A 15,975-nucleotide genomic window follows, 5' to 3' on the forward strand; every position below is an offset into this window, starting at 1 on the left:
TTTTCTTCTGATTCAGATTGATCTAGTTTTTTATTTTTGATAGTTTATTCTTTGCTACCATGTGAAGTAAGTACATGTGTAAGGGCACTGCACTGTCTCTAACAGCTCTTTTGGAAATTCATGCATATTAAGGCAAAATAGTTTCAGAAAAAGTATGATATGAACTAATGAGTTCAGCAAAATACTTTAATTCAGTGTTGTCCTGCTGGTTTGTCAGTAAACCTTCAGCAGTGCTGGTTGCATCTCTTGCTTAAGCTGAATTTACTGTTTCTCAAATTTCAGATAAGCATAAAACAGACTAAAACTTAGAAATGAAAATAAAAAAGCCATTTATGAAATATGTCATTCTCTGTCCTTTGGTTTCAGAGGCAGTTGCAAAGAGCTAGATGTCAGATGTTCTGTAGAACTCTGACTCAGTTAATCTGCAGCACACTTACTAGCATGACTTCATTCTGTTTTTCAGACATTTGTCGTCAGTTTTGGGAAACAAGTTTGACCATGGGGCAGAAGCCATCATGCCTACGATTTTTAATCTAATTCCCAATAGTGCCAAAGTCATGGCCACTTCTGGTGTTGTAGCTGTTAGATTAATCATTCGAGTAAGTATATGTCAAAAGAGAACAAAACGTTATCACTTCCAAGCATTTGAGACTTGTGGGGGAAAATATGAATATAACTCCAATGAAAATTACATTAAGACCTAATGTACTCATCTGATTTGTGTTAAACTTGGCTGCCTCAGATGTCATGCAGCCTTGTCTAGACAGTCATAGGTAACAAGCCCTGTAAAAGTAGAAAAGTTAGTAGAAACAGCAGGAAAAATGTTTCTCTGCAGAATAAGATTTTTCTATCCCTCAGAGCTGAGTGAATTTTTTTTTTTTTTTGTTGGATCAGTTTTAAATCTGTTTTGTAGGACAGCCCCATCCCTCTTTTATGTTCTAAAATTCTTATGGACAGTGTCTCTTGCCTAAAACTGTTATGAGGACAGAGTCCTCGTCTTCTGCATAGTGATGCATTGAGTAAACCCTAGATTGCTTGACATGTCTTAAGTTGTGACCACTGATGGTTTGGATCCTCCTGTAGCAACTTCAGCACTTTGGTTTGCCATAGCCTGTCACAATAGAAGAAAACGAATGCGAAGTCCATGCTTGTTAAAATATTCCTTTATTTAGCAGCTCTATTTTTAAGAATTGAATGAAACAAAGTATTTACATACTGGCCTTGGGTGGCTGGAGGAAGTAGCCTTTCATTCCATAGAACTGTGGTGTAAAGCTTTCTTCCTGTTTTTTTTGTTTGTTTTTGTTCTAGCATACGCACATCCCTCGACTAATACCCATCATAACCAGTAATTGTACCTCCAAGTCTGTTGCCGTTAGAAGGTGAGCATTTAGTTCGAATTTCTTCTCGTTTACCCATAACTAGGTTCACATGTATTTTTTGGTAATGCTCATGTATTTTTAGTCATTAGTCTCAGCACTGCAGAGAAGAAAAGGCACTTCTTCTTAAAGAAAAATGATCTCTAACCTTTGTGATTACATATTGTCATAATCATGTCATATTATTTTAGCTGCCTTCACAGACATGTTCCCATTTGCTCCTACTAACCATTATAGGGACACGCTTTCTTTGAGCCAGTAGCAGAAGTCATGTTTTGCGATATTCTGTTGTCTGGAAGTTAGACTAGATGTTCTAATGATCCTTTCTGATCTTAAAATCTAAGTGTACTCCAGTTGGGCTAACCTCTTTGGGAGACTTTTGCCCATGCTCTGCAGATCAGTCCTGTTTTAGTTTGAACAGGAAGTCTTTGTGGTTGGTGACTTCTGTGACAGGCCTTGCACAAGTCACATAACATACTTGTGTCTTAGCTTCTTGAAATGAGGAAGGGAGATTAAATCTGAAGAGGTATGCCTTCATATGAAGCTAATGTGAAGTTTCCATGTGAAGCTGCAGCAAACAGGTGTTAAGTATTGTTAATTTGAATCTTCTGCCCTGTTTAATGAAAAAGGGTCTTTTTGGATTGTTTTGTTATGTCAACCCCCTCTTCAGACCTCTGTTTGTAGAAACAGTTACTTTGGGCTGTTTATTGATGGCATTTGCAAAGGCGGTATTTTTGGGGGGTCCTTATTGAATTCTGTAATGTTCAGCAAAGCTCCATAGCAAAAGATGACTGTGCAGTGGCAGGTATGGTGGAATCAGTGTGCTTCTGTTAACTTAGCTCAGCATTTCTCCTATTTCCTCTCTCAGGCGCTGTTTCGAATTTTTAGACTTGCTGTTGCAGGAATGGCAAACTCACTCCCTAGAAAGGTAAGCTCTGAAAATAATTGAGTGGGTTAATTCTCTTCTCCTAATGTCTGGAGAAGCTGGGCCTGCAGAGTGATACAGATCTTTAAAGAACGCTCCAGGAGGTGGGATTATGTCAGGTAGCTCTGAGAGATATCTTTGTGGCAAAAAGGCACACCTGGGAGACATGGCTGAATGCATCCCTAAACCTACTGCATTTTTCTTTGGTACCATAACGTGAAGTGATGTGTTAGCAGCCTTCACCTCATCTAGCAGGAACACTTGAGAATTGTGTAGTAATTCATACTAATGAACAGCGAAGGAAATTGTGAGGAAGAGATTGGGACCCAGTTTCCTTAGCCCCGAACTGCCCAAGACTATTTTAAGGGTTAAGTATTTTTACACCCAGGCTGTTTCCATAGCTAACTAAAAGCTGACCTCAGAAGAACACTGCTTGCCTTTTCCTAGTCAGCAGCATGGGTGAAAGAAAACTGAGTTTTAAGAATAAGTAAATAAAGCCTCCAGAGGAGCCTCTGTGAAAATGAGAGGATGTGATGAACTCCTCTGTTCTTGGAGACCAAGGCAAAATCATCAGACTGGAGCCATTTGTCTATAAACAGTGCATCTTTCTGGATAACATTTCCTTCATTTTCAGACACATATCAGTGTTAGCGGAAACAATAAAGAAGGGAATCCACGATGCGGACTCTGAAGCCAGGATAGAAGCAAGAAAGTAAGTGCGAGCTGTTGTTGCTGTCATTTCTTCCTCCGCTTCTTTTCCTTATTTTGCTGTAAGTCTATGGTGTTGTATGTTGGAGACGGATGCCGAGACAAGTAGGTTCTCCTTGCAGTGGATGCTAACCTTCCATCGGCTTCCATGGGAGTGTGTACTTCAGGAGTCATCAGTCTAGAGTCAAGCTTATACTTATCTTTCTTTTTGACATTTGAGTTCCTTGTGGTTAACTGAGACTTATTTTTAGTACAAAAATGCTAATATTTCTAATAGATTTTTTCTTTTTTCTTATTTTGCCTGATTGCAAGACTAGGCTATTTGCTGCTGTTGAAATGAAAGTTGCTGTGCTAGTACACTGCTAAATGGTATCCTAAATTAAGCAGATGTTTTGTGACACGGAGGTATCTGTGTGCATCTGCAGGAAACTTTAATATTTGCAATGAATTTTCTTCTTGTGAAGATCTCTTTCACTTTCAATAATATGTTTGTACTTACGGTAGTGTGCTGATATGCTAGGAATGCTCTTCAGAACAGAAGACTTGAGGTACATTTTTCTTCAGAAAGAATGGTGTAAAATATGAAACCCATTAACAAAATTTTTCTTAATATGTTACAAGCAGAGGCATTTCACAGTAGGACTGTTTAAATCCTTTTGGAAGGGCACATTTCCTTCACTGTGAAAATACAGTAGGCACTGAGACTTCTCAGCAGGTGGCTGGGTAAGCTGGGCCTACAGGAAGGAGAATGACATGAGGTTTTAGAGAGCATGCTGAATTCTCCTTTTCTGTGTTAATCAACAGTGCTGATTGTAAGATGGAAATTTTTGTTTCCTTCTAGTGGTGTGAGAATGCATGTGACTTCTCTGAGGACTGTCATGCAGAAACAATTCTTAATTCATTGGAATTAATGATTTTACTCACGAAACTACCCATGAGTTGCTTCCTGAAAAGCGCAGAGTGCCTTCAGCTCCTATTGATTTGGAACAGGAGTGAAAGGTGTTTAGCATCAGCTGGGATGGGGGAGCCAGAGAGGATTCTTCCCTCATCTTGAAACGATCTTTTACTCTCATCTTTAATATGGAAGCTGATTGGAAGTCCATAGGCATTATCTCCCTCTACTTCATTTTTTTCTTCCCTCCCAAAAGAGTCAACTGCCTCAACTCAGTGCAGAAGCCTTGTCTCTGCAACATTATAAAAGGGCTGTTTGTTAAAGAAGAAAACACCTACTGGTGCTTTTCCAAATCAGGCCCACACAAATGCATTCTGCTTTTGGCTTGTTTTAGAAATAGCTGTTGAGGAGCTAGTCCCAAACTAGTATCAGTCTAGTTGGGCTAGTATCTCCTGTATATGATAGGCAGCTGGAGGGACGTGAGCGATTCTTCTGTATTAAAGCTTTTCTGACTGCTTGTGCTTCTATGAAGTGCCAAATGATGTGTTCCTCTCACTTCAATTGGTTTGTCTTCTGTGGAGCTGCTTCTTCAGCCCCTAGTATTACCCGAAGTCTTAGGTGTATCACAGGGGCAGTAGACTGTTGAAATGACTGGACTAATGAACTGCTGCCATGCAGTAAGGGCTCTGACTGTGTCTGTGCTCCACTGACCCCTAAAACATGACAAGGAATTGTCAGTAGTATCACTACGTCTCATTTGCAGGTGTTACTGGGGTTTTCATGGTCACTTCAGCCGAGAGGCAGAGCACTTGTATCACACCTTGGAATCCTCCTACCAGAAGGCCCTGCAGTCACATTTGAAGAACTCTGACAGCATCGTGTCCTTGCCACAGTCGGATCGCTCCTCCTCCAGCTCCCAGGAGAGTCTCAAGTAAGTCTTCTGGTGTCACTACCTCTTATTTGATCTAAAGAACTGCAGATAGATCCATTGAATTGGAGGAAGCCATTGTGTTGCTTTGGGTACCATTTGCATGGTTATGCTTGTGTCTCATCTGGTCATCATTTGGCCTCAACGCTTCAGCTTCCCCAAAATTATTTCCTTTTTCGCTGAAAGTGTATTAAAATAGAAAGCCAGGAAAACCCGTTATTGGCTTTTTAAAAATCATTATCTTGACTCTCTAAAATTTTTAGGAGTCTTTTTTTTGCTCAGACACTGTTAGTCATTGCTTCTAAGTATGCTTGGTTTGAAATTCTTTGTTTAGCATTAGTCCTAGAGGTGCAAGTTTACCTCTTTCCGTATAAGGGGGAAAAAATGACTAAACGACAACCTCCTGATAGAAATTTTAAAATCTGCAAAAAGTGCTCTTAAAAAAAAAAAAAAAATCTTGTTCAGCTAATGTACATAGTATTTTTTTTTCCCTTGATGCTTTTATAAAGAATTTTATGGTGGTGCTGTATTTATGCTTAAACAGCAAGCTTTGGTAATCTATTTCTGTATATAACTAATTTTCTATTAACTCAATAGTGTACTTACTGAACAGAGTAGCACTGTTACTAGTGACTCTGAAATACCAGTTTTGTTTTAATAAGTATTTATATTAACTTCTAGCCGTCCATTGTCTGCCAAAAGAAGTCCTACTGGAAGCACTGCATCTAGAGGTGAGAACAGGAGCTGGGAAAAGTGCAGTCAGCTGTTGCTGAGGAAACATGATGAAATAGAACAAGAATTTCGGACAACTTAATGTGCAAAGAACGATTTTGATTGCTGTTTACTGCTCCTTAAAAATGGCACCTTATTATGTTAAATTTTTGAATTGGTTCTGGATCATATACGTCATTCTGCACATTAACTGCTGATGTAATGGTGCTTTTGGAATTTGATAAATCTCTTATTGCTTGCACCTCTGAAGGGAAGGCTAGAAAGCCTCGAGAAGAAGATAGCCAAAGTAGGTTGTTTAGCTGTGCTGCAGCTGGTACTGCTGAAGCTAGGACATACAGCTACATGGACTGGTTGTCCAGTCAGCTTTGCTTTTTTTTTTCTCTCTCATTTATTTTCTGTGGTTTCAGTATTTATTGGAGACATCATCTGCACACAAGTCCTACAGTGTTAAATTCCACCTTGTCGTTAATCTGTTTGGAATATCTAGGTGCAGCCAAGATGGCTAATGTTACTTCCCCATAGGAGACTTAAGTGCAATGACACAATGGGAATGTGTAAGAATGAATTTTTTTTTTTTAGTAGCTATGTTTATTTTTCTTAGTCTATATACCCAAGCCTATATATCTCTGACCTCTATATTGCCACGTACAGACAACCGTTCTATCTTTATTAAATGCATGCAGTAATTTGAGCAGTAGATTTTAATGCAAAATATAACACACAATGCCTTGGTCAGATGTAGGAGAAAGCACATTCTCTTCTACCAGCACTAAGATTGGGGTCTAGCTGACTTGTGTATATAACGCATCCTATTGAGACTTTTGATTCAAGGTGAGATTGAGATAGAGCCTATTTAATTATGCACACGTAGATAAATGTTTGCAGCTGAATAGACAAACCTCAAACTTAAGAGGGGAAATGTCAGCAAGTGAGGTGGTTGGAAAGACGTTAGCAGAACCTCCAGCAAAGTGTAGGACCTGGGCTAATTGATCTGCAGGTCTGTTTTGGCCAGCTGCTTATCAGCTGGTGATGGGTACTGTGGCAGAGTTTTCTCAGCTAGGTCCCGTTAGAAATTCCTGTGTTACTGGCCTTGACAGCCTTTTTGATCTCTGTGTGTAGGCTAGTATCTGATAAAATTTTTAGAGGTGGCTCTGGGTCAGCATTGAAATGTCTTTGCAGGCAGTGTGCAGAGGCCCATGTTGCCCCGATAAAGCAGTCTTAGCTGAGGTGTTGCAGTGCCAGCATAAAGCTGTGCAGAAAGCCAACAATAAAAACAATATATTAAACTGCTTGACCATTTTGAAGCACACGGCCCAAAAAATTAATCTCGATTCTTTATTTTGTGTTTCACACCCCCATCTGCAGCATCTACAGTAAGTACAAAATCTGTGTCAACACCAGGATCTCTGCAGCGATCCCGCAGTGACGTTGATGTAAACGCAGCAGCTAGTGCCAAGTCAAAAGTGACATCTGGAGCATCTACCCCCTTCAGTTCTGCCGCAGCCTTGCCCCCAGGCTCATATGCATCACTAGGTAAATCTACATATTCTTCTACAGTTGCAGTTAGTTTTCTTTACTACCAGGAAGTGTCTAGGTAGTTTGGTTTGAATATTAAACTCTGTAATTAGAGAAGCATATCTCTGAGATACTCTCCAGCATCAGGGCATGGTCTCTGCCCTTTGGGATTAAGGTATAAACTTGCAAAGGGATATAATACTTGCAAGCACTTCTTAAATTGTTTTGATAGTCTTTCTCTGTCTCACTTTTCTTTCTGGGGAAAAAGATACTATTCTGCTTCTGTGATACTGTTGAGGAGAATGTGTACTGTTCAGTTCCTTTATGAAATGTCACCTCCCTCTCTTCCTTCCCGGAGATGGGTTTTCCATGGTTCACTTTATGCCTTGCATGCTACATCTTGGTTGAGTTGGATCACTTTTGCTTTTACTGAAGAGAAAAGAGACATAGAAGTGAAGAGAGTAATTAGGCCTTTCCATTTCACTACACAGTAAGGACATAACTGTCCATTCTGTAGGCTGGCTCTTTTTGGATTGCAACCACATGCTATGTTGTTTTCTGTAAGCATTGCATGTCGTTGTCAGGTGCCCCCGTTTTTCTGACAAAGTTTGTATTTGACTTTTTTCTCCTGGAGGCACACTTTTGCCACTGGGCTGAAGGAGGAAATGCAAGGTGGTGATTGACACACTTTTCTTAGTGTCAACTTGGTTTCATGAGCCTAGGTTTGTCCCAGACAATGCTGAGCACCTGAGCTGATTTCTCAGTCTGCTGGTTTCATACTGATCTAATTCCAAAGTTTTCACTGATTTATCTTTATAAGAGTGAGAAGAATTAGATGCCTGGTTGGTCTCAGAATCACTGGTCTTGATTTAAGCTGTGTAGATTAAGTCTTTACTGAGTCAGATGAAAAGTACTTCTCCTTAGCGTAGAGCATTTAGTCTTTAGTGTGATGTGAAAATGTTTTGTGAATTATATAGGATGCTTTCTATAGACTCCTTTTGCAAATAGGTTTCTCTTGCATCTAAAGTCTTTTATCTTGACTTAAATGTTTTGGTTGTATTTGGTTCAGAAGTTGTGTGATAGTTTTTATCATGGTTTAAGCTGATTGTTCATTCTTGATGCATTGCAGTGGAAATGTAATACAGATTATGGAGCTGGTTGCATATTAGTATGTTTTCAAAGCTTCCAGTTGCAGCCATTTTTAGTTGCTCTATATACTGGCTTCAGTGGCAAAACTGCTTTAAGGCAGTCCTACTTCATGAGGAAGAAGGGAGTAGAGGAGAATGAACTGTTAAAGCTGGCTTTGCTTCTTGCCAGGGGACTGTGAATACAGTGTCAGTCTCTCACTTAAGGCAGACTGTAGGAGAAAAAGTAGCAAATGCACTCTGATTTGTTTCTCTAAATAATGCAAATATATGGTTGTACGTAAAGGATTCTTTTCCCCTTTGAACTAGCAAGAAAGTTTGTCACCTACGTATTTCCATGAAAGAAATGTTAAGGCAAAGTTTAGTGTTATTGTAGGATTAAAAAAAAACACCTTAAATATGTTCTCCAGGTGCTTCGAGCTTTGATCTGCTGCTTAATCAAATTTCCTTTTCCCTTTCATTTCTCTGATTGTACTGATTCTTCCCTATTAATCCTTTCCTTATTTTTTTTTAATTTGCCTAAAGATGGTACTACCACTAAAACTGAGGGTAAGCAGTCTCTCTGTGTAATAACTGAGGTGTGTCTACAGTCGTACCACCCCTACCTGGTCTCTGTTCTCAAAGTGTTATCTGGTTCTCATCCGTGTTCACTGGTGATCTGCATGAAGTGTTGCATGGTTGTTCTGCTCATTTTGATGCCATGGGGTATTCTTCACTCCCTGTCTGAGCTCTTGCCTGCTGATAGGCACTCTTCTGGTTTTACGACTGACTTCTGATCAGTGTTTTATGTGGGTCTCCATATTTAAAAAGGTGCTTTTGGTTGAAGGTGACCTGCGCACAGATAAAAAAAGGGCTTGTGTTTTCCAGCTCCACAATGTGTAAAGGTCTGCTGTGTTTTTCCATCCAAAGCTCGGGTCTTGACTGCCAAATGCTTTCAGGAAGAGACTGGGCAGCAAGAGAGTTTAATGAGATGATCACATGGCAGAAAAATGAGGGCAGTAAACAATGATCTCTAGGGAAGGAATATTTAGTCAGCCTCTTTAAACCTGAGCTCTCTCTTTTTATTGATAACTGTCTAAGTAAGATGGCATATATCTAAGACAGTTGAAGGAAAAGCTTTTTTTCAAGAGAAGGCACGCTGAGCCTAGTAGTTGGGAGGGCTCCCAGTCTGGTTCTCTGGCTCTTTGTCAAAGCTTGTTCTTTATTTCTCACTTCTCAAGCGAAAAAGATCACTGGGAAATCACTTTTGAGGTAGAAAGGGACTGAAAACAAGAAGGCCTCCTTATGCATAATGAAGAAGCAGCCCTCCTACAAGCCCATTTTTTCCTGTTGCAAGTCTCTTCTCAAGGGATCTGTTTCTGTCTTGTGGGACCGTGTTCATCTCCTCGCTTGTAGTAGAATGTGGTGTTCTGAGAAGTGCCACCGTGTCGTGGGGTGTGTGGTTTCTTCCCTCCTATTACTGATGCGCTGATTTATTATTTAGAGGGAAAGGTTTCTACCATCTCCTGAACTGGCATTTAATCTTAGTGCTGATAAACAGGCTCTCTTAATCGTGGGCAAGTGTTTATGCTTTGTTCTGTCGGTGATAAGGAATATGAAGTCAGCGTAAAGACTTACATTTCTAAATCAAAGGCAAATTGGATGAAAATTCCAAACTGATACAGACCTGAGCTTTCTTACTCATTGCTGACCCTTTTTTCTCTTCTTCCCTTCTCCTCAGTTCTCAAACCTTTCTAGTTTCAGCCTAACTTTGGAAAGCTGAGTGTTAATGTTAATGTGGGAAGTACCCTATGCAGCTCTTTAAAATGCTCTCCTAGGCTGTAAGTAACATTTGTGGAGGGCTGTTCCAACAGCCATCCTCTGAAATATCTTTATTTTTAGTTTATTAAATGCTTTGTTGTTGTGTGCAAAAGCTTTTTGGTTGGTTTGTTTCAATTCAGCTACTTTGGAAGCAGATCAGACTTGATTTAAAAAAAAAAATCGTAATAAAACCCAGCAAAGTCACTTCAGGTGGGAACTTTGAGATGAACTTTCAGAAATGGGGTTTGCCATTCCCTTCGTTTTAGAAAACTGCATCTCATCTCCTCTTTGCTGGGGGATTCTCTGAGGTGAGGATGGGGATCAGGGAGGATTATAACAACGGGGCACACTTGGAACCTGAGTGCTTGAAGGATGAGTTTAATTAGTATGTTTGAAACTCTTCGTCGTCTCTGGTTTCCTTTGAGACAGTTGAGGGAAAAACAGCCTTTGTTCAGGGTTCAGCATGTCCTTCAGGGGTGGGCCGAGGTCTTCTGCCAATTCTCTAATCTTTAAGAACTGGTCAGTAGCTACAAGGAAGGCAAAACTTTATACTCTTGACATAAATGTAAAAATTAAGTATAGGAAGAAAATAGGAAAAAAAGACTCTTTCTCTGAAAAAATCCCATGTGTACACAAGAGATGCTCTTCAAGCATAAAAGGCAGAAATTCCATCTTCCCCCATCCTCCTTTTTTTTTTGAAGGTCACCTGTAAGTAATTTAAGAGGAAATCCCTGTAGCTTTGTGTAGTTCAGTTTATTAAATTTGCAGTCTGGTTCCCATCATGGCTTTCTGTAGCTGCAGTGTAAAAGTTCGGCACCTTTCCCTCCGACGGCAGCCAGCATTGTGCTAAGTTGGCAGTTCCCATCTGCTTTGCCGTCAGTCTTTCCTCTCTTTTGTTTTCAAGCCAGGCATCTCAAAACAGGAGCAGGATGAAAGCGGGTTATGCCGGTAACAAGAATATAAGCTAACAGCAGAGTATCAGGCCTTTGGTTTTAGGTATTGTCATCTTAGTTGGAAAACACTGCAGAAATGCAGTCCTTTATAGAAAGGTGGCATAAATCTACAGACAGCTTAAATCCCTGTGGGCCTGGCTGTGCTGCCAAGGCTGTGCCTTCGGGCAGTGCACAGTTATGTCTTCATCCTGCAGGCCCCTCATATGGATCTCTTGAACTTCATTAAGAGCTCTGTAGGCAGAAAGCTTGTGAGGTTTAAGCATTTACAGTCTTGATCAATACTTACAGCTAGTGCCATGCAAGTAGCAATTGTGTCCTAAGTAATCTTTAAGCTATACCTGATTAAAAGGAAACCTTGGACAAAGCTTCTGCTTATTTTATCAGGAACCAATTTTTCAAGGAATATTTAAAAAACGTGCATTATGTTGACCCTTAGAACGGAATGATTCAGAGCTTGTGTTGCAGGAAGGGCTGCTAATGGATCTCAATTGCAGGAGCAGTTGTCAGGTGTGTTACTACCCAGTTGGAGTTGTCTTGTCCTCTTTACAGAAGCTTCTAGCTTATAGTTAGTTGCATCTTACTGTCTTCCCTTTGCAGCACTCAGCTATACTAATGCAAACAGTTTTCTTCCCCTGAAGAAAATACCTATTAATACGGTGTGAAAATTTCTCTGATGTTTATCAGAATTACAAAATTCATCTCAAAACAGCCTCAAATGCCTTATGGAAATACTGAATCTGGGGAGCACACAAATAACTTGTTTCTCTTGGTTTCAAAACAGTGAAGTTTAACCTTCCCGCATAGGCAAATTCTGCCTCACCTTCAGTTCCAAAGTCAGGAAATTGGAAGCTGAGTTGTCTGTGTGTGTTTTGAAAGAACAGTGCTTGGTCTGTCGAGATAGGTTCTATTTTCAGAATTTGAAGTTCGATTCTAAATACTGTAATTTTTAGGATACTGACCATCTTGCGTATATATGTATTTTTGGTTTGGTGGAAGATATTTCCTTGTTTTACTGTTGATCATGAGAAACAGTTCATTTCCAAATCTTTCGCTTCCCATCTCACACAATCACCTTTCTTCTGATTTCACTGTGTTTTTCACATATTGGACCTCACTGATGTTTGCCAGTACGTGATTTGCAGGATAGTGCCTCCATAGCAAATGCCCATGTCATCCCTTATGTTCATACTTGGTGCCTCATTTACTAAGGAGTCTGATTTCCACTATAGGTTAGATATGGTTTTTGACAATGCTTCAGCGTAGCGTGTTCAGACATAGAAGATCTCTTGTATTTTGCAAACAGATAGTAGGATTAAAAGAATGTGGATTTATTTCAATAAGCAAGCATGTGCTTCAGAGAACAATTAGTAGATTATTATGCTCCCTTTTTTTGCATTTGGGAATTTGGTTCATCATTTTCCCCACTGTAATATCTTGAAGCCTTAGTAGAGTCTATCTTTGAAGCAAAGGATCAGTTGAGGGGGGAAAAAGGATTTGTAAGGATTGCAATTTCTGTTATTTGCCTTTTTTTCTTCTCAAAGTGAGCATAAAGACAAGCCTATTCCAAGAGGGGGAAGCATAAACACCAGGCTGTCCTGAAACTAGCAAGTTTAAAAACAAACAAGATTGGCAGATCTTTCCTGCAGTCAGAGGCATAATTTTTAATAGATTTTTTTATTATTCATTAGAACAGAAAATCTTTGACTTATTATGGTTTTCAGCTATCTTAGGCTCAAAAAGAGAGGTCTGTTCAGTCAAATATCAAAGGCTTCAGAAATAAAGTTTTAAGAAAGCAGAGCTCCTGTTTTCTTCTCTGCCTCAAATCTTGCTCTTGTTCTCACTGAGCTTAACAGGACTAAGCTTAAGTAAAAACTTCAAGGCTTGACCCAGGAGTTTGAATGAGCATGGCAGCTTAAACTGAAAGACTCAGGTTTCTCTGCTCTCTTGGTTGGTCTCTTTGCGGGTGCTGACTTTTGACTTTACCTGGTGGCGAAGCCAGCGTGCGGTGTGTGCTTGTTTGTGCAGGGCAATGGGGTGGCGACGGTGTTCGTTTGCTTTGGAGAGGGCTCTCTTGCAAAACCCAGAGGTGTGCTGAGAGCTTATGTGCCCCGGTGCAATTTAGTGGTGACACAGCTGAGGGGATCCTAGAGGCTCCTGCAGGAGTGGATTTGTTTTGTTTTGTTTTGTTTTTCTCCAAATTGGGGGGGAAAACCTAGTGCTGAGGAACCTAAATGCACTAACCTGGTCCATGGAGACACCATTGCCATCCCAGTGCTTCTGCATAAATTCTGTGCAGTTGCAGGTATCATTACTCACAGCATGGCACTGATAACAGTGGTGGAGCTGTTACATAGCCTTTCTAGACTATTTGAAAGCCATTTTCTTCATGGTGCAATGTGCAGGCTGGCTCTCACAAAGCCTGAGTATTGGGAGGTGGAGGTGCTTTCGTATTGATGCAGAAGAGCTAAAATGCTTCTTGTAATGTAAAAATACATCACAGAATCTTTCTTTGCTTGTTCCTTTAAATCTAGTAAGATGATGATTTTTTTTTATGCAATGTGGGCATCTGAAACTTGGCTCTGATCCACCGACTGCTATAAAAATGACTGACTTTTAAAGGTTTTTTTTAAAAAAAAAAAAAAAGATTTCTAAACACAAAGCACTCATATGGAGTCTTTCAAAATACTTTCTTTACCAGCAGCAGTGTCATATGTCAAGTTTAGATCAAGAGGTTTTTCATGGAAGTGCTTCTGCGGTTTTTTGGAAACTAGTTGGGGCACTCTATCCCTTTGCTATACTGCTACTGCCAGGATACGGTAATTCTTTTAAGAGGAGCAGAAAAATGGTGGTTAGAAAATACAGATTGCTGCATCTGTGGTTTGAACTAGATATGGAAACAAAGCCACTGAAAGCAAAGAAGTTTTGTGAGGGGGAGAGTTTGCTTGAGTTTAGAGAGAAAAAAGAAAAAAGTCTGAATAACTTGCCTGTTATGTTTTTCTGGTTAGTCTTGCTTGAAATTAATTATTCTGTCTGGGGTAAAATGATAAAGATAGCGCCACACAGACAATTTTATGTGCAAATAACCTTTGGGTGTGAATGCAGACTTATTTGTGGGTTAGATGACACCATTAAGAGTATATAATAGACATTTCTGTTTTATAGATGAAAATTTATGTATGTGCTATGGTGGATATATGTTAAAATCTTTGAGATTTCCAAGCCAGATAGATACAGATTCATCTTACGTTATTGTAAAGTGAATAGTTCTTGGACATCATAAGACTAATTTAAAAATTGTGCCTGTGTGTGTGAAAGAAGGCAGAGAGAGAGCTGATCATGAAGCTATAAAATGATAGTGTTGTAGAGGTAAGTTGTTAATGTATGAAACATCTCGGATGCCCCTCTAGGTTTTTTATATCTCATACAGATTTGTCTAAAGCGTTTTTGAGTTCTGTTTGGTCATTGGTTTTTTGCAGCTAAAACCTGTATTTGGATAGGGAAAATTAAGAATCTTTTTTTTCCTTGAACAGTAACTTTGAATCATTTATTTTGAATCATTAGTATGCTGTAAAAAAGACTATCTGTATTAAAAATAAATACACATTTTTAACAGTAAGAAGATAGCATTTTGGAAAGCATATTGACAGTTTGTGTTTCGAGGAATACGTATGAGCAGTATCAGAAGGCGTTCTTTCCTTGTAGCTGTGAGAAGAATTTTGCCCAGAATTTGAGGCCATTTTTACTCTTGTTTTACTTTATCCTATGGACTTTAAAAAATGAAGTGCTCCTAATGTAAGCTCTTACTGTGTTATCACAGTATTTGTACCTTTACATCCCTTTTGCGTATGAAGTCACGATGGTGTCCTTTGTATTGCAGTAAATTTGGAGTGAATTTAGGTCAAGCTGTTAAACATGCTTGATGGCAGACTCATGAATAGAAGTTGGGAATGTCATGAATTTCTGATTTCTGCCCATTCCTGTTGTCATTTGCGCAATGCTACTCTACACATTAGAGTATTAGTTCAAACACTCATCAGTCTCTTCAGAAGGATGAGAAAGCTGATATCTGCTTTGGCATATTTGTTCCTCCTGTGAGAGAGGAGCCCTTGTTCCATGTTGCTTTGACACCTCTTAGGCCAAAAATCAGTGGTAAAACCTACCAGTCAAAAAAGGAAGCAGAACTTTTGTTCCTGAGCCTGTTGAATGTGTTGAAGCTGGTAGGAACCTCTCCATTGACTCTGAGGGGCCTCACAATAGCCTTGAGGTCTTTGTTTCTAATTCTGCTGATAATCACACATTGATTTAATTTGGGCCTTTGGTTTAGTTTTCTTTCTTCAAGTTCAGAAAACATGGGGGTCAAAAACCAAACTTGGTTTCTCTTTATATACTGGTTTTTAGCTTTGTTTCATAAACACAGGGCAGTCATTATTACATATTGTCCCAATTTCCTCTGTGTTCTTAGTCATCTGATGACAAAGTGGAAAAACTGATTTTGTAGATGCAGGAAAAACATAAAATTTTAAGGACCTTGAGAGGCCCATACATAAAAGAAAACATCAGCCCATTCCCACCCATTTTGTCAGGTGAGTCAACCCCTGGCACAGACACATTACTAAGTATGTTTTCTAATACTGTCTGTTATTGTGCCTTGGATTTCAGCTGAGTTACCACCTGGTATTTTCTACAGTGCTGAGGTTTTTTTATATTTTGGAAGGAGAGGTAGTTATTTCCCTTGCCATTTCTTAAAACTACTCAGATCTAACATGTTTTCTTGCTATATTTGGTAGTCCAGCTGCCACCAGTGATGCCTTACTGATGTGAGAAATGTTAGGTGGTAGCAATGCTGGCTTCCTTCCAAGAGTGTGAGATCCTTCTGCCTCCTTCCCCACATGTGCCTGCCCCATCCTGTGGTGGGGCTTGGGATGCAAGCCCCTCATCTGTGGCTATCCACGTGTATGCTGAACCTGTGAGGAGTGGAATGGGCCAGCCAAGAGCTCGAGG

At 39.7% G+C, this 15,975-nt stretch overlaps 1 protein-coding gene across 1 annotated transcript in view; it reads left to right on the forward strand.

Annotated features, from left to right (window-relative positions):
* CLASP1 (cytoplasmic linker associated protein 1) overlaps nt 1-15,975 on the forward strand; it is a 196,169-nt gene that overhangs the window by 101,105 nt on the left and 79,089 nt on the right. The window contains exons 13-19 of the mRNA XM_026118450.2: nt 464-599; nt 1,309-1,379; nt 2,245-2,304; nt 2,936-3,013; nt 4,665-4,832; nt 5,511-5,560; nt 6,927-7,094. Of these exons, the coding sequence (XP_025974235.1) occupies nt 464-599; nt 1,309-1,379; nt 2,245-2,304; nt 2,936-3,013; nt 4,665-4,832; nt 5,511-5,560; nt 6,927-7,094 (731 nt within the window). The remainder of the gene's footprint in view (nt 1-463; nt 600-1,308; nt 1,380-2,244; nt 2,305-2,935; nt 3,014-4,664; nt 4,833-5,510; nt 5,561-6,926; nt 7,095-15,975) is intronic.

This window comes from Dromaius novaehollandiae, chromosome 7, assembly GCF_036370855.1.
Source record: "Dromaius novaehollandiae isolate bDroNov1 chromosome 7, bDroNov1.hap1, whole genome shotgun sequence".
In the NCBI taxonomy this organism is placed as follows: domain Eukaryota; kingdom Metazoa; phylum Chordata; class Aves; order Casuariiformes; family Dromaiidae; genus Dromaius; species Dromaius novaehollandiae.